Here is a 23,304-nt window from a genome sequence, read left to right on the forward strand (position 1 = left end):
TCTGGGGGGGGGGGGGATTCAGACATTTGTGACGATGTGTGACGAGGGGGGGGGGGTGGTTTGAGAAATTAAATAGACTTATCTACAACATCAGAGTGCTGCGGCACATTAAATACGCACTACAATAACAAAAGTTTAAAGCGATTTGAAGCGTGTTTTATATTTTTGGGAGGGGGGGGCAGAGCTTTGCGACGCCATATTTGAGGGGGGGTTTGACTTTTTGTGACGCCGTGTGACGAAAGGGGCCAAAAATCGTCCAAAATCGCGTGACGTCATTTATGGACCGCCTCATACACCAACGTTTGTTGTCCTTTTCTCGCTCCTCCAACTTTGGCTACGTACTATTGGCTACGTACTGTGCGAACGATGTTCAGAATCCGACTATGTATTTATACAGGGGGAATCCGATGAGCTAAGAAGCTCTTTTTTGTCCATTAGTGGCACGGGGTAAGAACGTTACAACAACAAACAGTACACAAACACGATAGGAGTGCAAAGTACAAGCAAGGTAAACGAATCACCCAAACACAAACAGAAATACAACACGAAACCATCACCATCCTACCAGGCAAAGCCCACTGAGGTGTGAACTTATTTTCAGAAGCGACCTGGCTACAAATGATAGCTCAACAAAGTGGCCCACCATTTCATTATATATATCACCAAAATTATATAAATAATCTCAATGCATCGAAATGATCTCATACCAATAACCCACATTCGCCAAGAAGTGACGGTGACATAACCACGGCGCATGTGCCAGGCCAGGTGCACGTTGAGGCCAAGTGAAGTGTCGAAGGCTCGCTGACAGGTCACGGGACAGACCCAGGTGCCATGGGTCGACTGACTGAGATGACTGGCAGATCAACATACATACGTACGACGAGACAGCGCAGGTCGAGAACGAACGAGGTAAACAGTGAAAATTAGACAAAAAACGAGACAGACGGTACAAAGGTGACAAGCGTGAGCGAGATGAACAGCAGAGACGCGACAAAATAATCGTTGCAAACGACACAGACCGAACGAGAAACGAAACGAACGAACGAAAAATATAACTGAACGAGACAGAGCGAGAGGAAGAACAAAACATCGTGTGAATCGCAATCCATCCGAGACAGATGGCACGAACACAACGGAACAAGGAGCAGACAGCAAAGGCAGGGCAGCACGGAGAGGACAAGCAACGACTGGAAAAGAAACACAACAACGATTCCCGCATCGCCATGTGTCGTGTGTATGAATGTTATGGAGCGGTAGCGTAGCGGTGAGCGCTTTGAACCCAGGGACCCGAGTTCGATTCCCGCTCACAGCGAACACCAGTAAAGATTATCGGAATCGGTTCGTGGTCCTCCTCTAGGTCGACTTAGCCTCAAATGAGTACCCGGTGCGGTGTGCAAACATCGCCAATGGGGAGGCAAAGGCGGCCGGGCGTCGTGCTGGCCACCCCCTGGTGTGCCGTGCCGGCCTTCGTAGGCGCTCGCTAGCGGCACTTGCCCCAACAGTCTGTTAAGGCATTAAAGGGGATCTTTGTCTTTGTCTTTGTGTGTACTGTGTTGAATTTCTTTCGCGCCGTACGTAGCCAATCGTACTCTCGTCGGAGGTGCGCGCGTGTAGCTCCACGTGGCCTCACGCGGCGTGGGACGCATCCCGTCGCGTAAGGTTTGTGTCCTGCCCAATGCATATATTACCGATGGTTTAATTGAAAGGAGCGGTGGCGCAAGTGATTAGCGCATCGCGCTATGAAAACCGACCGTGTTCAATCACCGGCTACGAGTCACATTGATGACGAGTGGTAGATAGCTGAAGCGGTCTTAGTCCCCGACCGAATTCAAAAATACGCAACACACCAGCTGTGGTGAAGTATGGTTACACAACCCCCATTATCTACCAGTGAAAGGTTATACAGTAATTTGTTTTAATACATTTTAATGACTGAACGCTTCGTCTAACAGTGAAAGGTGAGATATTTGTTTGCAAATATGTACCGCACATGATACCTTACCTAAATGGTATATAGAGGTTTGAGACTGTGCGTAGGAAATTATATCATGATCATCATCACCATCATCAATCTACTGCTGGATGAAGGCCTCCCCAACAATCCTCCACGTGACACGGTCACACGAGATGGATTTCATCGATCCATCTTCTCGAGCAGACGATCACATCGGCCTCCACTCCGTGGTTACTCTAAGATCATCATCCGTCATACCAAGCCCACTTAATATCATAGATATATACGTTATATATTTTTTTCTCTTTAAGGCAATGTAATTGACGAATGTGTTGAAGTTTAAACAAATATTTATAACATGATGATTTATTTGTTTTATCTTGTGTTTTCTAACTCATGCGTTTTACGCTCTTTTCAGTGTTTCAATGAAATTCCAAGCATACATCTCTACACTGTTCAGATTTAATTCCATATTTTCCCTTAGCGACGATATTATATTATGTGTGCATTCGAAAACTATTTTTTTTCTATTAAGTTGAAAACTATTATTATACCCCCTCTTATACATGGCCTGACTTGAAGATACGTGCATTGTGCAATTTGTAGTAATTTGTATCTTTTAATTCAAAACTATACATATGGTTATCAAAGTAAAATAAACAAAAATACGGATATGAACAACTGCTGGCTTAGATGCGGGGCTATCCGCGCCGTGCGGGTCTTGTGGGTTATTTGACCATACTTCATCACGTAGGTCAGCGCCGGTTATTTAAGAGAAGAGAATAAGGGGGTGGTCGTCGCCAGCTGAGTTCGATTCCCGGCCACTGCTCACATCGGTGGCGAGTCATATCTCAACTGCATGGTCCAGGGAACACAACATGTGACATTAAGCACTTTATGACACGCACACATCGCTGCGTCGTTAAACACAAAACAATTAACGCATTATTCCCGTATTTCTCTCCACGTTGAAAACAAAAAAAAATCCCAAATATGTTTTGTTACGCAACAGGAGGAGGGGTACTTTCTGCTAAGTCATTTTCCCCTTTACATTCGCCGCAAGCGCGCTAATGATGCTGTTGTGTGTTGCGTATTATCTGTCGCTTTGCGTCGAACCTCGGACCCACGTCCAACAGAGCGGGCCCTTGCATACGAACATCTGCCAGTTCACGAGCATTGCTTCAAGTGAGCCCTGACACAGCGTGTGTCTGATCATTGTGTTCAACCAAACGCTGCCGACATCGTTGCACCGCTCCCGAAAGGTCGAGGGACAAGTGATGGGATGCGTTTTCTTATATATTTTTTTTATAAAATAAATTCCGTAAATTTTGTATGGGAAGGAGGCGAATCGCCCGGTTATCGCATCACCGATTCGCACGGCTGGCTACGTACGGCGCGAAAGAAGTTCAACATGCATATTCATCGTGTGTGCCCGCTTAGGTGGTGGCTGCTGTCTCGTGGAGGGGAGGGGGGAGAGTACTTTGGGGGGGGGGGGGGGGGAGTAAACACACCCGCGTGTGGTCCCGTATTGACATCGCGGAATAATCTGGAGCCCGAGACGGACAATGCCGCAGTGAAAAGAGCCGTGCAGATTGTGAACATTAAGCCGGGGAAGAGGAGACTTGTGGGACGCCTGCTCCAGACTTTGTTCCGCTAAAAATAAAAAAGATATATATATATGTACGTGTGTTTCGGTGGGAGCGGTGGCGCACTGGTTAGCGGTACGAACCCAAAATCAGAACCAACGAGATGCGAGGTGAGCGGTGGCGCGGTGATCCGCGCACTGCCCTACCTGAGTTCGATTTTCGACGCACGGCGAACATCAGTGGAGGAGGAGCTGAACCGGTCCGCCTGTCCTTCACCACCCTGCAGTGACCCACGTGGTGAAGTATGTTCAAATAACTCCCTCCCTCCTTCCTTCCTCGCCACGACCAACGACAATTGATCGCCAAAAGGGGATGGGAATTATACACGCAAGACGTATAGGCGATCATGAACGAGTGTCTGTTGTAAATTACAACGATGTTCGAGGGAGCCTTTACATCTAATAGTACCGAGTCGAGACGCATGCAGCGACTCAAACCCCATCCGATAACGTACACATCGGGACACCACAGAACGTGCATTGGTTGCACACGTAGTTCTAAATCGATCTGTTGTCTCCTGCAAAGCACTTAAACTATATTGACCTCCGCAATCGTTGAACCGTGGTGATCGTCCTGCCGTGGAGTGTGACGCTAAAGCCAACACAGAGCGAGAGAAGGCCGCCGCTCCTATCCGTTGCGGTCCCAAAGTGTGTCATACAGAACGATGTGCCCAGTTGAAATATGGATGCACTCATGACAAGGGTAATCGCCTGAAACGACGGCTCTTGTAATACTCTTTGGTTCTATTCGGTAAAGTCACGTAGGTAAAAAATAAAGCAACAAAAATCACGACGTTTCTGCCACAACACAAGTGGCCTTCATCAGGTGAAGGGACCAGACTGTCTAGAGGACAGCGCTGGAGTGAACACAGCCAAGCTCAGACCGCGACCTTTAAGCTGTGTGAGAGGAAACAGAGCGCCTTGACAAAGGAATTAGCATAAAAATTAGCATTTAATTGGCGGACTTAGCATGATGAACGGTGTAGAGGGGGTGAACATGTGCAGGTAGGCGAGGGGGGGAGGGGGGAGTTTACATATTGATGGTGTGAAAAGGGAATTCAAGCAGCTGCGAAAGTTTGGGATACCACTACTTGAAAAAATATACTGTACTATTGAAAATTAGTTTAATGTTTGGTTTGATTCAGAACATCTTTCCAATGGTTGCTTAATTTGAAACCATCCTCTCGGTTGAAATTGTGTCTGTGTTTGTAAATCTGAATTGCCTCGTGAACAAATTTCTGATAAAAATCCGTGGGTTTGCAAAGAACCTAATTCCTTTGTCAAGGCGCTCTGTTTCCTCTCACACAGCTTAAAGGTCGCGGTCTGAGCTTGGCTGTGTTCACTCCAGCGCTGTCCTCTAGACAGTCTGGTCCCTTCACCTGATGAAGGCCACTTGTGTTGTGGCCGAAACGTCGTGATTTTTGTTGTTTTTACCTATGTGACTTTACCGAATAGAACCAAATAGCATGGATACTTGCAGTCACGAAAGCTTTAAATCTCGGCTCTTGTAATCTTCCACAGTCGTGCTTTGTTAACGGCCAGTCAATATTGAAGTGAAGCATTGTTTAGTTAACATGATCAAAATAAAGGGTTGTTTTTGGGCTAGATCGCGTAAATGTGAATGTGTCGTTAACCCGCCACCACCCGACACAGCCAACTAGTAAGGTTTGTTACGTGAACAAAACGTGCCAATTAGCTATTACTTCAGCACATCGGTGTGATGGCGAGTAAGCTCACTAAATGTAATACTCTGGTGATTGCAACCAGCTTCGTCAGGCGATTTGCCATTATTGTGAAGACGTCCTCACAATTCTGGTCTTAAATAGAGCAAGATGACGAAAGCCCACGCGTTAAATTAACATTTGCAAGCTACGGGACTTCTATTGAGATCAAAGTTACCTTCCGGCACGTGTCTATCTATCTAAGACGCCAAGCGGCCAGCAACAGGCATGAGAAACGCAGTTGTTATAGACGAGCGTCTAAAAGGTTAATTTTAATCGAGCGAAGTTGCTGTCAGAACGACGTGGGAAGCGAGCGGAGACCGTGCGACGTTGCAGGGTGACGCGTCGGTGATTCTCACCGGAGGACTCTACGCTCGTTCGAACGAGGCATAGTCCGAGGTGCAACGTTGTCCAATTCGCGCCTCCCCCGAATATGCGCGGCTAATTGGATTCACTCACGGAGCGGGCGGGCGGAGGGGGGGTCGCCCTTCCCTTCTGCCTCTGCAAAAGTGTGACGATGAATCCGAAACAACGCGAACAAAAGACGTGGACTCGATGCAGCCGTTCTCAATCTACTGATAGATGAAGGTCATGACGATCGTGGGATGTTTTTATATTATCTGTCACCATATTTCACGACGGTGGACAGTGCGTGTTGGTGGAGAAGGGGGAGAATGGGTGGGAAGGCGGGACAGGTTCTGATCTCACTCGCCAGTGATGTTCAGAATCAGAATTTTTATTTATACTGGAGGAATCCGATGAGCTATAAAGCTCTTTTTCACAGATGTCCAGTAGGGTCGGGACAGAAAGTTACAGCAACAAACAATACGAAAACGCGATATGAGTGCAAAGTATAGGAAAGGTAAGTAAATCACAAGTAAAATGCATGTATATTTGTTTATATTTTTACCAGTTAAAGCCCACTGAGCTATTAGCTTCTTTTTCAGAAGCGACCTGGCCACAAATTATATAGCTCAATGTTAGCCGTGGCAGGTAGCGGGGTTCACGACGCAGCGAGCTAACCACTCTGCCACCGCTCCACCCAAAAGGCCACACGTATCGGTTACTAGAGCCAATTATGCGTTCGTTTAACAAGCCTGACTCCGCTGATGAGATCCAGAAGGTCGAAACCCGTGCAGAGTTTTGTTCGCATGATCACACCGGTCTGGAGAGCCAATAGGGCGGTGACTCCAATTGATTTTAGCTTTTGTAATCTGGAGACACAGAACGGAGTTTCGTTCATTGCATATAGAGGGCGCTCTCTACTCGAGAACGTGCGCGGTGCTCTCGCTGTGGGTGTGGATGATCTCGCATTATCTATCACTTTTGTTTTACAACTTTTTTTAATTTTAATATAGGAAAGGCCCACTGAAATATATAGCATTTTTTTTTTACAGAAGCGACCTGGCCACAAATGATAGCTCAACGGGGTGTCTTGTCTTCATGTGTACATGTATAGCAGCCGCATGTTGATTAATTATAAATGTGGAGGGTAAAATCCGGACCCGGAGAAAAATCCACGCGAACAGCGGGAAAACATTCAAACTCCAAATATACATATACAGGCGTCAGGGTCGGGATTGAACTCACGACCTCTCTGTATATCAGACGTGGGAGTAAACATGTCCGCCACTCATCAAATACACACTCGTCACACACAAACACACAGTCATCACACATACACTCATCTCACACACACACACTCATCAAACACACACACTTATCACACACACTCATCAACACACACACATCAAACACACACACACTCATCACATACACAAACACGCATTTCACACACACTCATCACACACACACACTCATCACACACACACACACTCATCACACACACACTCTCATCACACACACACACTCATCACACACACACTCATCACACACACACTCATCACACACACACATCACACACACTAATTACACACACACACTCATCACACACACACTCATCACACACTCATCACACACACACACTCATCACACACACACTCATTACACACACTCATCACACACACACTCATCACACACACACTCATCACACACACACACACTCATCACACACACACTCATCACACACACTCATCACACACACACACTCATCACACACACACACATCACACACACACTCATCACACACACTCATCACACACACACACTCATCACACACACTCATCACACACACACACTCATCACACATCACACACACTCATCACACACACACATTCATCACACACATCTCACACACACACTCATCACACACACACTCATCACACACACACACACTTATCACACACACTCATCACACACACACACTCATCACACATCACACACACTCATCACACACACACATTCATCACACATCTCACACACACACTCATCACGCACACACACACATCACACACACACTCATCACACACACACTCATCACACACACACACTCATCACACACACACACTCATCACACACTCATCACACACACACATCATCACACACACACACTCATCACACACACACTCATCACACACACACACTCATCACACACACTCATCACACACACACACATCATCACACACACACTCATCACACACACACTCATCACACACACACTCATCACACACTCATCACACACACACTCATCACACACACACTCATCACACACTCATCACACACACACTCATCACACACACGCGCGCGCAGCAAACACGACGTACACGAGGCCAAGAGGAGTCGTGGACGTGCGCGTTGTATACCCAAGCCAGGCCGTGGCCAGCATTGTTGCCTCAGCGTAAACTCCCGTCCACTTAAGGCGCCCCTTAGCCAAAGATAACATCCATTAAAATTAATCCCATCAGCAGACGATTACTGCGGAGGACAGACGCATAGCCCCGACCGCTCGTCCCGGATTAATGATGTTGATTTGTCTCAAACCCCAGCCAGCCAGCCAGCGACTTCGACCGTCAACAATAAAACTGCGCCTCTCACCTCCACTGCGAACCCCGGTCAAAGTAACCACCACCGCCAACTTCCCAGGCTTGATAAGCGGAGTGTGCACGTTCGTTGGGGATAAACGAAGGCGAACGCGGTATTTGTTTGCGTGTTAACTACTCGGGGGGGGGGGGGGTAACAGGTGAGACCCCCCCCCATTGTGTGCGGTGTTATTGGGGGGGGGGGGGGAGTGGTGGTGCAGCAGTTGCCGCGCTGCGCTACGAACCCGGCGACCCGAGTTCGATTCCTGCTCACGGCCAACACCGGTGATGATTATCTGAAGCGGTCCTGGGCCTCGCCTAGGCCGACTCAGCCTCAAACGAGTACCTGGATACGGTGTGCAAACGTTGCCGCGAGAGAGACAAAGGCGGCCGGGCGTGGTGCTGGCCACCGTTCCGGCCTTCATAGGTGCTCGCTAACAGCACTTGCCCCTACAGTCTGTTGAGGCTATGCTATACGGGGGATATTTGTCCTTTACTTTGTTGCGTATGTATGTGTTTGTCTTCGTTATTTTTGAATTTACATGTGCGTCTATAAGCTGCGGAATGTCGTAGGGCAGTGAGATTTGTGTTGTTTATGCACAGGGTATTATGCGTTTGTGTCTTTGTATGAGTATAATCTGAAGGCTGTTAAATTTGTGTTGTTCATATGCGTTACGTTATTTTATAACAAAAGCTATGTATATAGCTGCGTATTAAAATGCGCGTTCGATTCGTTCGTCTGATGGGTACGGTGTCTTTGTGGGGAGCGAAGGTGCAGTGGGTTAGGACACGAGGCAACGAAGCTGACCTCCCAGGTTCGATCCCCGCTTGTGGCCAATAATTAGCGACGATTTACCTGAACCGCTACTTGGCCTCCCCGAGGTCGAGTCAGCCTCCAACGAGTGCCCGGTGCGATGTGTAAACATCAGCCCGGGGGAAACAAAGGCGGCCTGGCGTGGTTCTAGCCACACGCTTCGTGTGCCGTGTTGGCTTTCTTTCATAAGTGCTCGCTAGCAGCACTTGGTCCGACAGCTCTGCTGTTTACGGCTGCTGGGGGACGGGATACTGTATTTGTCTTTGTGTGTAGCTGTGTGTGTAAGGGCGTGTTTATATGCGTATAATGGTAGGCGCACGTGTGTTTGTATATATGCATACGAGTGCACGTGTATCTGTGCTTTACGTGTGCAATAATTTGTCCTTTGCAAGTATAATAACCCTCGGCATAGATAATCATCAACGACAAACAGCGATGCGTACAAACTATTTTGGTTACAAGGGCGCAGCACACGTGCTATTTGCGTTCAAATTTAAATACAAATGTTGAGAGATCGGTTGAACAGTGGGGAATAAACACAAATTAATTTAAAACGTAATATCATTACCGCTGCCTTCATCGTTACCACTCGCCGCCTTATAAAGTAACTCTGTGCTGGAATGTTTTTAAATGTTTATTTTTCTATACAGCATATTAAACTTACATCTGCAACAAACATTTGAATTGCACGCGCGTGTGCGCGTGTGTACACACACACACACTCCATATCTCCCTCATGCACCATAATTAATATAAATAATACTTTCAATGCGTAACGCGCCGCCCGCACGATATTTGCTGTGAGAGGAGGGGGCGATTCCGAGGTGCAGAAGAGGAAGTTGGAAGACCGCTACGTAATGAGCCTGGTGCCAACAATTTGCTAAGCTCTGCGGTCCCCTATATGTTAAAGTGGGAGGGAACCGGAGCGCGCCCGAAGAACACTCACACGTGCGAGGGGGAAACACTCTATCTCGGGGGTTGGCAATCAAAATAACAAAATGAGCCATTTTTTCCCAATTCGGTAAAAAACCCCTCAATATTTCAAGAGCCGCCAATGCACGTTTAGAAGGTCGCGAAGCGGGCCTTAAAGCGCCGCAGATTGCCGACTCCTCCTCTATCTACTACAGATGGGACAGGCGGTGGGGGGGGTCCACAATTTCTGTACCGCCTTCTCGTGGCGAGCCAGGCTACGGCTCCAAGACCCCCACGTGACAGGAGATTCACAGCATTTCTGTGATCCACCAACCCCTCGCTGTCTCCACAGTGCTGGATCAGCGGCGTGCGCCATCATCGTGCGGCTGAATTGGGGGCAGCGGTGGCGCAATGGTTAGCGCAATGTGCCACGAAGCGAGGCGACCACGCTTAACATCAGCTGGGAGTGGTATATCAGAATTGCTTCACTAACCCACACAGATCTGCACGGTGAAGCATGGTTAAATACACTTACACGGCCGACATGGCTGTGGCCATGCCTTCGGCGGTGTAAGAATGAATCGGCAATGGGTTGAAACCTATTGGACGTGGCCAAATATTCCAATGCAGGATACGCCTGAACAAAAAGTTCAGACGCGTGACTCAACACATTGGCGAAAGAGGGCATGCACCGAGGAGATGGAGTGATGGAATCAGTTCACGTGTGCAGGTAGCTGGAGGGATTGTTGTATCGCAGGATCGTGAGAGATGGCGTCGGTTTGGGGGAGGCCTTCATCCAGCAGTGGATTGATCATGTCCGCTACTGCTGATGATGAAGACGATCACGACGATGTTCGTTGCAAGATCTCAGTGCAACTGGCACAACAACAATGAAACAAATACATCTGAACAATAACTCTGCGCGCATACGAATGTATACACGTTGAACTTCTTTCGCACCGTGCGTAGCCACCCGTGCTCGCCGGAGGTGCGGCGTTGGCGGTGCCTTTGCAATACAGTGGTTGACTGGCTCAGGCTGCCGCGGCAGCCCACGGACGGCAAACCTCGCAACAACAACAACAACAAAAATCAACAACAAAAAAATCCACGGCGTGTTGAAGGGTTCAAAGGCGGCTCGTCAGCGCGAGACGGAGGGACCTGGGATTGTTACCAGAGGCGCCCGAATCTCAATGCGAACTATTTTCCCATTTCGCCATCGCACAAAGGGATGCGTGGCTTATAAAAGCGTGAACTTTGCTGGCTGAAATGTTAATTTTAAAGGGGGGGGGGGGGAGCGGGGGGGTGTAGGGGGACACGATAGTAGTTGGGGAGTCGTGTGTGGTGGGGTAAAGTGTTGGTACTCCCACCACCTCTTCCAAGACGTCGAGCCAAACTCGGAGTGGTAGGCCAAATGTCCTCTTATAGGGCTCTCCAGAGCCCCTTCGAGTGGAAGCCCCTTCCACCAGCAGTGGCGTGAGCGAGCAATCGCAGGGCTGCGCCTTTGCCCGTAGAACAAACATTGTAATTAAATTGTATCATTAGCCTATCATCAGCATCAGCAATGGTCCATCTGCTGCTAGATGAAGGCATCCCAAATCCTTCATCATTTCTCGCTATCTTGGAGACGTGATGACATTGCGCCTGAGTACCCGCACACGAGCCCATTCCTTTCATCTCGCTCCATCTCCTTTGTGGACGTGCTCTCGACGTTAAGCGGCCGATGTTCTTGGAGGTGTCTTTGTGTGCATAGATTGAAAACGCATATCGATATCAGTTTATACTGATCACCCGTATCTAATACATAGCAGGAAGTTTGGCGACGAACGTTATGATTCATAGTTGGGGTTTTTTTAAGGGGGGGGGGGGGTGAGGGGGGGGGTCAGATCGCGTAAATTAAAATGTGTATGTCGTAAACCTTCCTCCACCCGACACAGCCAATTAAGAAATGTGGTCACGTGATGAGCACACGTGGCCAAATTATTATCGCTTCAGCAGCACCGGCAGCGTTGCAGAGTTATCTCGCCACGTCTGTCCATTTGCTCGTTATACGCCTCCAACGTAACGGTGTGTAAACACAGCAGACCCGTCTATTATTTCCCGCCACGTCGAAAATGATTTCCTTTTTTTTGCCAGGCAGTGTTAATGACGAATGTGCCGAGCTATTTGTTTGTATTCTAGGAAAGGGTCGTGGAGTCTTAAGACGCGCTTCGTCACGGGCCCCGCTAGATTGAGGCGAGTTCCATGAAGATCATCTACCTACGTCTCACGTAACCGTCATTCGACAAAAAAAGCAATCCATTCATACACCGGGTTAGGTCGGGGATGCGTTCCTGAAATGTGCTACGACGAATTTAGAAACGACGCGAATCAAAGCGATTTACAGGGTAGTAGTAGGTGGTGAAGGCTGAGAGGCGACGCATAACGAGACAGGACGGACGACGATGCTTGCTGTCAGCGACGTAAGTGTGGGGTTGAGGCGACGCAAATCGGGTGGCGGTGTTCAATAAAGTGACGACGCATTTGTAAAACGACGATAAAGGGGGAGATATAAATCGGGGTCAAACTTGATATATTTATTTAATGTATTTATGCGAATCCCCCCAAATAATGTCGAGCGATAGTATGGCGATGCCTTCATCCAGCAGTCGATTTAAAATGGGGATGTGCATTTCTGCTGTACAATGTCGTGTGGTCATCAACGGAGACCACAGCAACGAATCTCACGGTGTGTTTCGCTGGGCCTTTGATTGACAAATTACTGGTGCGTGTTGTCTGTCTAAAAATGGTCGACTCAGCCTCAAACGAGTACCCGGTGCGTTGTGTTAACAATCGCCACTAGGGAGACAAAGGCGGTCCGGGCGTGGTGCCGGTCACCCACTCCCCTCGTGTGCAGGTCTGGCCTTCATAGGGTGCCACTCGCTTACAGCACTTGCCCCAACAGTCTGTTAAGGCTACACGGGGGTTGTCTTTGTCGGCGTCGTAAAATCTATAGCTTACACAATGTGAATACACAGCGATTGGGGCAACGGTTCTCGCACTGCGCTTCGTTAAATTCCCGGCTAGCATCAGTGGCGAGTTAAGACTTCACCAACCGTGTGGCCCTCATTGCACCAACCGAGCAGCATGGTGAAGTATGGCCAAACAAATCCGGCGTTGGGGAGGGGGGGTTGTGATGAAAATCTCCATCCAGCAGTGGATCGATTATATGTATCATTAAGAATTCAATATACCCGAGAGGGATTGAAACGGATGGATGGCTGAAGTGTGCTGATCATGCTCACGCAGTGGATGTTTGTATTACATAGGTCTCAGACTTAATTCCATAGCGCGTCGGATTATAACAAAGCGAGTGTGTCGTGAATTACTCGAGTTGCTAACGGATGGTCAACTAACAAAGAGCACACCCATCTCTCTTGCTACGTTTTTTTGTGGGTAATCTATAACTTTAGATTCACTATAGATTATCCACAAATTCAATTAAACTGCGCACACTCGCGAACAGACGCACGGGACAGCCGTCAGCGCTACTAAACAAATTTAGTTACACAAAGACAAAGATCCCCCGTATAACCCTTTCAGGTTGTTGAAACAAGTGCTGATAGCGAGGCACCTTCAATTACACACACACACGCGCGCGCGCACACGTGTTAAACACGCACGCACACGCTCACAAAGTACCAAGTAGCCTGGGGCAGTGGCGAGCGACAGTCTAACAATCGAGTGGATGTGTATAAGTAGTAATTACGAGATTAGGATCTAGCGTAATATTGCAAAAGCGCTCATTGTGTTCGAGCGTCGGGCCTGGTTTAGAGCAGCTACACAATGAGTGTGGTACACCCCGTGTAAGACAGCAGCAGCAGCAGTTGCAGCAACATTAGACGCAGCAGCAGCGGCGGCGGCTTCGCCCTATAGGTGTGAGCTGATTATTCAAATCGGCGAGAGAGAGGCGCGCGCGACGAGGGGGTAAGGGCGCATCCAGGGAAAGGGAGCGGGCGTCGTTTTAAACGCTGCCCCACACGCCCATGCGCGCCACTCCATCCCACCACCACCACCACCACGCGCGCGCGCGCGCCTCCGCGAGCGGCATTCGACGTGCGAGGGTATCCGCGACAGGCAGCAGCGGCAGCGGTGGCAGCCAACAGGCAGCGAGCAGACAGCGAGCGGCACGCACACGCGCAGCAGCAGCAGCAGCAGCTCAGTTCGCACGGCGCTCCTCAGGTGCAGACGAGAGTCGTGTGCCTCTCTCTCGCCACGTGAGCGGGGGAGGCGACGCGAGCAGGCGAGCCAAAGGGGGGTGGGGGGGTGGTTGGGCAGTGATCTGTTATTTATTCGTTCTTTATTACGGAAGAAAGAAGAGCAGCAGCAGCAGCAGCGCAAAGAACAACGAACCTCCCCCCCCCCCCCGTCCAAAAAAAGCGAGGATATTGTTTCACACCATTATCTAAGCCCCCGGCCATGCACCTAGCCCCGAGTCTTCTAGGATCAGTGAAAATGGAAGGACACGAGGTGACAGACTGGAACAGCTACTACATGGACACGTCGGAGGTGAGTGAGCGAGTGAATGAGCGAGCGTCCGCCCTTGCGTGCGTGCGTGCGTGCTCGCGTGAAAACGTGTTGCGTTGCACTGTCGCTCGGCTGGCGACAATTGGAAAGCGCGATTTGACGATGTGATTGGAAAATTGCGATCCCACACTTGGTCGGTGACTTGGCGTTTGTTCTCCTCTCGACGGTGGAGGGGTTGGGGGGGAATTTCTTGTTGCCGCGAAGGTAACCCGCGGAGACGATAGCTGACACGGTCCGCGATTGTCTAAACGAGGTACGCGGAGCGGTGACGAATTGGCCAACTGGCGAAAATTGCGTCTCGCTGTGGGCCTTTTTTTCTGTTGTTACGGGAGGGCGATTCATTCCTCGGTGACAACGAGGTAAGAGACGTAGCGCGGCGCTCGTTCGTTGGAGCTGCGTGCTGTCTTTCGGGAGAGCGGCGATGCGCATGGCTCATTCATTCGCATTCACGCCTTAACAGATTGATTATCTAACCGTGGCGCATTTAAACACGTGCAGCCAGCGGTGGTATTGGCTTCAAACGAAATTCTTTTGATATTTGGCGATTTGCTGAAGTAAACTTCGTGGCCCTTTGTAAATGAATGGTATCCGCTGCTCAGTGTACACAAAGGCCGGGTTATATATGTACACACACACACGCGTGTAGGTATATGTATGTATGCACCTGTGCGCGCGTGTGTGTGAGCTAATTTATTTAACGTGTTGAACTGCACAGAACCACGGGGTGCCTTTGTGCCACTGCAGTCCCACACTCGCACACCGAGCCACACGTTGCTCAGTACGCTCTTAGTTTCTCTGGGATACATTTTGCCCACGTTAAAAGTACCACGATGGTTGGGGAGGGGGGGACGGGGAGGATGGCGGTGGTGAGTTGATGTGGGGGGGGGGGCGCTAGGTGGTGTTGTTGGTGGGGGGCCCCCGCCCACACTCCCCTAATGACGACACTCTGCAGGCACCCTCATTCTCACGGTCTCCACTCGCCGCTCCAGGCCGCCTGCCCGCCTGCCCGCTCGCCCGGGCAGCAGCAACAGCAGCAGCAGCGAGCAAGCGAAGCGACATCACCGCTCGTTTCGACGCCGCACAGCCACCCCTGACTCCTCTCGTTCTTTCAACCGCTGCCTCGTAGCCACTGACAGGGGGTGGGGGGGGGGGCACTTCGTTAGTCGCGCTCTCGCTCTCGATTCACTGTGCCCCGAATAAATAGTTGGCCGTACGCACGGCACAACGCGCGCGCACGCAAAGCACGTGAATAATCCCTGTGCCTCCGCTGCCGCTATGTTTTCCTGTTCCAAGGTGTACCCCACGGTGAGCAGCATGAACAACGGGATGGGCATGGGCGGCATGAACGGCTACATGAGCGGCGTGAGCTCGCTCAGCTCCTCGGCAAACCTGAGCGCGGGCTCGCCCAATATGGGCTACGTGAACACGGCGATGGGCGCCGGCTCCCTGTCCAGCATGGCCGGGCCGGGCGGCGCCATGGGCTCGGCCGGGGGAATCCCAGCCATGGGGGCCAGCATGAGCCCCATGGGGGCCCAGGGCGGCTCCATCAACAGCTACTCGGCGGCGTACGGCGCCATGAGCCCGGCCACCATGAGCCAGATGTCGTACGCGCAGGGCAACCTGAACCGTGCGCGGGACCCCAAGAGCTACCGGCGCAGCTACACGCACGCCAAGCCGCCGTACTCGTACATCTCTCTCATCACCATGGCCATCCAGCAGGCGCCCAACAAGATGATGACGCTCAACGAGATCTACCAGTGGATCATGGACCTCTTCCCCTTCTACCGGCAGAACCAGCAGCGCTGGCAGAACTCCATCCGGCACTCGCTCTCCTTCAACGACTGCTTCGTCAAGGTGCCGCGCTCGCCCGACAAGCCGGGCAAGGGCTCCTTCTGGGCGCTCCACCCGGACTCGGGCAACATGTTCGAGAACGGCTGCTACCTGCGCCGGCAGAAGCGCTTCAAGTGCGACAGGAAGATGGGTCCCAAGTCGGCGCAGGACGCCACGAACTCGAGACACTCGAGCGTCGACGGCGCGCACGTGGACGACTCGATCGGCGTTCACGACAGCGACAGCCCGCCCAGCATGGAGCAGATGAAATCCGGCATAGCGGACATGAAACACCAGCAGCAGCAACAGCAACAGCATCAGCAGCAGCATCAGCACGTGATAGGAGGACACCCGGGGGCCGATGGTTCCCCGTCGCCCGCGTCCCAAGCGCAGTCGATGCTGTCGCACGCGGCGCATCTCGTGCACGTAACGTCAGCCGAGACGGCGGCCCACTTGAAGGCGGACCCGCGTTACTCCTTCAACCACCCGTTCTCCATCACCAATCTCATGTCGTCCGAGCAGCAGAGCCACCACCACAAAATGGACCTCAAAGCCTATGAGCAGGCCATGCAGCAGTACCCGCACGGCTACGGCGGCAGCATGGGCAATAGCCTCTCGCTGGGCTCCATGTCCGTGAAATCGGCGCTCGAGCCGTCCTCGATGTCCAATGAGACGGCGTACTACCAAGGTGTGTATTCCAGACCCATCATGAATTCCTCGTAAAGGCCCCCCCTCCCTTCCACCCACCCTCACCTGCTCCCCTCCCCACTGCTCCCCACCCCCCAAATGAACGATCTCCCGTTTTACGCAATTAAAGAAAACAAGAGGGAGCGAGAGATGGAGAGTGGTAAAATAAAAATGTAGCAGTCACCTCTCCCAAGCGTGCATGATGGAAATACGCAATCTTATGAGAAAATCCAACTTTGACACAATACATATATATACATATTCTGGTATACATGCGAAAAGTATTTGCATTTTAGCTCAAAAATAAATATTTGGTCCATCCACGCCCCCCCCCCCCCCTGTCTATTCCTGCGGCATGTCTATACTGCATCTTGTACATTCACACGCACGCGTGGAGACGCACGGCGACGCGCGTGTGTCCCTCCGGGTTTCCACGTTTCGCACGCTGTGAACGACTTGAAACGACATTGCGCGCGTGCAGCGCGTGCGTGCGCGCGCGCGTGCGTGGAAACGCGAACGTGTGTTCTCTTTGACCGTGTATAATAGGCATGTAGTGATGGGGTTTTTGTCTTCTCTCTCTTTCTCTCTACACACAATCTTATAATGTACAAACAAGCAACAACAATGACGTCAAACGACGCGCTCCGGACTGCCAACATCGTGCGATGGGGTTCGACGGATGAACGCCACCTTTGTTACTTTAACTTTGCGAACAGGCAATAATCTCAAGGAGAGCCGCTAATTTATCGAGCGGGTAACAACAATGCGCGTGCCCGCGTTGTTACCATTGTACACGACTCTGCGTCTAAACGGCGATATCTCCCGTCGCGTTCAGTTCACGCGAGCCTCGGATAGTGAAACTCTTACACACACCACGCGCACACACACACACACGCGCGTGTGTTTTTATTTCTTTATTTTGTTCTGTTGCTTTTTTTTCCGTGTGCGTGCGTTATTTATAAGATGGTCTAAGTCCAGCACTGGATGAACACATTATTTAATTTCGTTGAAAATCGTTGCGATGTGTGTGTATATATATAAATGTGTTGATTAGCGCGCAGCGAAGACAAGTGGCGTTCCTATTGGTTTAATCTTATATGCAAATAAATGAAACATGCTGTTGATATGAACACAATGTTACCGTGTCTCTGTACATGCGCGCAGACTGACACGTTCGCGATGCGTGTGTACACGTGTGTCGTCGCTCCACCACCATCACCACCATCACCCGCCCGGCGCATTGCTTTAAAAAGATAGTCCGACGGTTTTATGGTGGCCCAGTTTGTTGGCGAGCTGCGCTATAGGCACCCAAGCCAAACCCGAGTTTGAGCCCAAGCCGACTGCTGATATCGGTGAGCGGCAAGTGATGTCAGCACCGGTGCCTGCACGGCACCCTGCCGTTCCATCAATCCTCGCCGACCAGCGTGGTGAAGAAATGTGGGTTTCGTCGGCAGTGGGTTGAGGATGTCGGGCAAAAATGGTGAATAAAACGATGCCGCGCCCACGCAGTTTGAAAGTCCAGACATATACGCCACGCAAATCGCAGACAACATGCTATCCCATTGTTTTCCAAGACAATGGAATCACTTGCACATACGGGTAACGAAAGGTGGAGGGGGGGGGGGTATTTGTGTTTGTTTAGATTGATATTACACGTGCGTCTCTTCACTATTTACGTCGGGTTCACGTGATCGAAACGCCGCACGTGAGAAGATAATAGCATGGACCAAGCTGCCGCAAGGCATCATCACTTGACGTTGGTATATTTATCTGCAGCGACAGGAAGAGTGGTGCCCATCATTGCATTCTTACTTGATGCTAAATCTTGGCAATGCGTGTGGATCACCACCTGAAGCTTCCTGTACTTTGGACTGTTATCGTTGTTTTTGTATTGTTTGTTGTTGAAACATTCTGACCCGTTCCTACTGAGCATATGTGAAAAAGAGCTTTATAGCTCATTGGATTCCTCCGGTGTTGATGAATATTCAGATTCTGAAGTACAGGTAATGAAGACAGGATAAGTGAATTTGTGTTGGAGAAAACTTTCGTACATTGAAATATAATAATGTAAAGTGGTCACTTATTTTATATATATTTTACGTTGTTATATGTTATTTTTAGTATCGTACGCATTCTAACATAAAAAGCTACACGAACGTGTGCATGGCACATATGCCGAATATTCATAATAATGAACAGCCCATTGTTAATCAACTGCTGGATGAAGGTGTCCTCCCCCTCCAGCTGTGTTGGTTGGCCATGCTTCACCACGCTGGTCACAGTGCCGTTTGGTGAATGGTGACACAGGGATCGTTTGTCATATCACTCGCAACTCGTGTCAAGCCATGGCCGGGAATTGAACGCTGGCTGTTTGTTGTATTGATACGTCGGCTATGCGTTGCTGAAAGCTGCGACGACGAATATCGAAACGACGTAAATCAATTTACAGCAATGTACAGAGTAGGTGGACGAGGCGAAGGTTGAGGCGACGCATACAAGAAAGGACGGACGATGCGGTCAGCGACGTAAGTGCGAGGTTCAGGCAGTGGCGTCAACAAAGTGACGACGTATTTGCGAAACGACGTTAAAGAGTGAGACGTCCACGGGTTCGCCAAAAGCAGAACGGCTTTTGGCGAACCGTTGAACAAGGACGGTCACCGCATCGCGTGGCGCTTTCAGATGCGCTTCTGCGGCCGTCTGGAACGCTCTTCCCTCCGATATTGGGAAGCCACTGGAGCAATGCACTCTTACGTCGAAAGCGAATTTCTTGAGAATTGTTGTGATTCGTTTGTTGTCCTGCCCCCGCAAACTTCGATGAGCCCGGTGGACTACGTAGGGTGCGCCAGAAGTTCGCCACACTATGACATGCACATACGGGGACACTCCTTCTGCAGCTGCGATCTTCGCCGTCGAAGCCGGGAACTGTACGGCGATTGACGTTGAACGGTTCGACTCGCTTGGCGTGAATTAACGTTCGCAAATTAACACTCGTTAGAACGCAGCGGTTAAAAGTGAGCTAATTTTGTTTACATGTAAAACGAAATTTACAAGTAGATTTGCAACGGGCTGTTCATTATTCTTATCGGTGGCCTAATTCGGTACGTAACGAAGTAACGTGAGCGGACCGTGAATGTCGCCTTCACGTATCCGTCTCTCCGCGTGAAACACAATAAAACTACGCAACCGTGGAACTTGACGCAGCACATCAGCGGCAGCAGCAGCAGCTCACACGCGGCCTTCGCTGGTTGGTGGGGGTGGTGGTGGGGTGCATGCGATCAGCGGCGTTGATTTCACGGCGAGCAAAAACTCCGCACCGGTTCCGACACCTTGGTATCTCATCAGCAAGAGTGAGGCTTCCTTCAATGTTGATATATGACGGATATGGCAACAACGTTAGCGAAGATGACTGCACGTGTCTGTGTAGACTGCACGTGTCTATAGACTGCACGTGTCTGTATAGACTGCACAGTGTCTGTGTAGACTGCACAGTATCTGTGTAGACTGCACGTGTCTGTGTAGACTGCACGTGTCTGTGTAGACTGCACGTGTCTGTGTAGACTGCACAGTGTGTGGGTAGACTGCACTGTGTCTGTGCAGTCTACACACACACTGTGTGTGTAGACTGCACGTGTCTGTGTAGACTGCACGTGTCTGTGTAGACTGCACAGTGTCCGTGCAGACTGCACAGTGTCTGTGTAGACTGCACGTGTCTGTGTAGACTGCACGTGTCTGTGTAGACTGCACAGTGTCCGTGCATACTGCACAGTGTCTGTGTAGACTGCACGTGTCTGTGTAAACTGCACGTGTCTGTGTAGACTGCACAGTGTCTGTGTAGACTGCACAGTGTCTGTGCAGACTGCACAGTGTCTGTGTAGACTGCACGTGTCTGTGTAGACTGCACAGTGTCTGTGTAGACTGCACAGTGTCTGTGCAGACTGCACGTGTCTGTGTAGACTGCACGTGTCTGTGTAGACTGCACAGTGTTTGTGTAGACTGCACAGTGTCTGTAGAATGCACGGCGTCTGTGTAGACTGCACGTGTCTGTGTAGACTGCACAGTGTCTGTGTAGAATGCACAGTGTCTGTGTAGACTGCACAGTGTTTGTGTAGACCGCACAGTGTCTGTGTAGAATGCACAGTGTCTGTGTAGACTGCACGTGTCTGTGTAGACTGCACAGTGTCTGTGTAGACTGCACAGTGTCTGTGTAGAATGCACGTGTCTGTGTAGACTGCACAGCGTCTGTGCAGACTGCACAATGTCTGTGTAGACTGCACGCGTCTGTGTAGACTGCACGTGTATGTGTAGACTGCACAGTGTCTGTGTAGACTGCACAGTGTCTGTGTAGAATGCACGTGTGTTGGTGTGTCCTGCGTGCGCACAGATATTGTACCCGAGGCGGGTAAAGCGATGTGCGTACGCATGGATGTTCCAGCTGGCGTACAACTTATTACATTGATAATGGGTTTCAGATGCTTCTTGTTGAAAATATGAATATCTTGGAAATATGTAATTCACCAGTCATGCGTAGTGCCGCCACCGTCATGCGTGAGACCGGAATAGCGGCGAGATGCGCCGTGCACGAGTGCTGTATTTGCGATGTACGAATCCACCAAGGCGCATAGTACATACAAAGACAAATATCCCCCGTATAGCCTTCACAGAGTGTTGGGCCAAGTGTCAGCGAGAACGTATGAAGGCCGGCAAGGCACACGAGGGGGTGGGTGCGTGGCCAATACCACGCCCGGCCGCCTTTGTCTCCCCAGTGGCGATGTTGACACACACCGCACCGGGTACTAATTTAAGGCTGAGTAGACCTAGGGGAGGCCCCGGACCGGTTCAAATAAACGTCATTGATGTTGGTCATGAGCGGGAATCGAACTTGGGTCGTCGGGCTTTTAGTGCACCGCGCTAACCAATGCCCATCCGCTCCTTATATACCCACACATATATGTAGACACACACGAACATCTCAACACACAACGATAAGAACATCCAAAAATCTTTATTTACGATCATTCTATTAAAAATAGGGATAATTGCCCGACAAATCGCCTGCTACATCCAGTACTCTAAACATATATATTCCTTTTGCGAGGTTGATGTTGAGTTTGTTTTGGTTTTGTTATATGTGCATGGGCACCGCTGCCCGACGCAGGATCACTCTAAAACGTGTGGAATAATGACAAGAATAATAATAAGAATAACAACGAGAATAATAATAGTAACACGATACCCCGCGGTGAAACGCGAAGATGAAAGCGAGAGCGAGGAACCAAGAAAGGCGCCGACAAAAAATAAAAGACGCGCGGGTCGCGCGCACCAAACCCCGGGCGAGCGGTGTCGCCACATCGCCGCGCCTGCACAATGCCGATCCCCTGGGCCGAACATCTTGTCGGGTTCACACGAAAGCTGTTTCGGGCTTTGGCGGTGTGGGGTGGTGGGGGGGGGGTAACAGCGAGCACGACGTGGGGGGGGGGAGCGGCTATCCGGACAATTGCCGTGGGACGCACTCCCCGCAGGGCGCGACACGCCGCTCATCGGGGTCTCGTGGTGCCGCGCATTGTCTCGGGCGGCGGTACAGCACGGGCCCTCGGAACTGTGGCCACCCCGGCCTGGACACACACGTGGTGCGGCAGGGGGAGGCGGCCTGGACACACACGTGGTGCGGCAGGGTAGGCGGCCTGGACACACACGTGGTGCGGCAGGGTAGGCGGCCTGGACACACACGTGGTGCGCCTGGGGTAGGCGGCCTGGACACACACGTGGTGTGGCAGGGTAGGCGGCCTGGACACACACGTGGTGCGGCAGGGGGAGGCGACCGTGAAACGCGTTTCATTTGCGCACAAAGCACCCCCGATGAGAGAGCACGCTCGCACACAGCGACCTCAAAGAAATGGGCCCGACGCATACAACCAAAAGAGCTAATCAAATCTTTCTCGCTCGCTCTCCCTCCCTCTGTCGCTCGCTCATCTCGCTCTCTCTCCACCAAGCGAATGAATTCCTATGTTTGTGTCTGCTGGGATCGGTGGTGTAGCGGTTAGCGCGCTGCGCTACAAACCCTACGACCCGAGTTTGATTTCCGCTCACGGTCATCAACACCAGTGACGATTATCTGAACCGGTCCTACCCTCCCCCCCCCCCGGTCGACTCAGCCTTAAATGAGTACCTGGTGCGAACTTCGCCACTCGGGAGACAAA

General features: G+C 50.7%; 1 protein-coding gene across 1 annotated transcript; it reads left to right on the forward strand.

The window, feature by feature from the left end:
• Positions 1-13,817: 13,817 nt before the first annotated feature.
• On the forward strand, positions 13,818-18,242 carry LOC116939652 (forkhead box protein A2). Its single transcript, XM_032948335.2, has 2 exons — positions 13,818-14,572; positions 15,884-18,242. The coding sequence occupies exons 1-2, from the start codon at positions 14,483-14,485 to the stop codon at positions 17,141-17,143; spliced, it is 1,350 nt and encodes a 449-aa protein (XP_032804226.1). The 5' UTR covers positions 13,818-14,482; the 3' UTR covers positions 17,144-18,242.
• The last annotated feature ends 5,062 nt before the right edge of the window (positions 18,243-23,304 follow it).

Source organism: Petromyzon marinus, chromosome 6 (genome assembly GCF_048934315.1).
Source record: "Petromyzon marinus isolate PM22_M1 ecotype Great Lakes invasive population chromosome 6, UKy_Petmar_22M1.pri1.0, whole genome shotgun sequence".
NCBI lineage: Eukaryota > Metazoa > Chordata > Hyperoartia > Petromyzontiformes > Petromyzontidae > Petromyzon > Petromyzon marinus.

What these genes read in the sequence shown, in the direction of transcription:
- LOC116939652 (XM_032948335.2), top strand. Translation starts at nt 14,483, where the DNA reads ATGCACCTAGCCCCGAGTCTTCTAGGATCAGTGAAAATGGAAGGACAC. An exon ending in ACTACATGGACACGTCGGAG is followed by an intron (nt 14,573 to 15,883) that starts GTGAGTGAGCGA and finishes TCCTGTTCCAAG; the next exon opens with GTGTACCCCACGGTGAGCAG.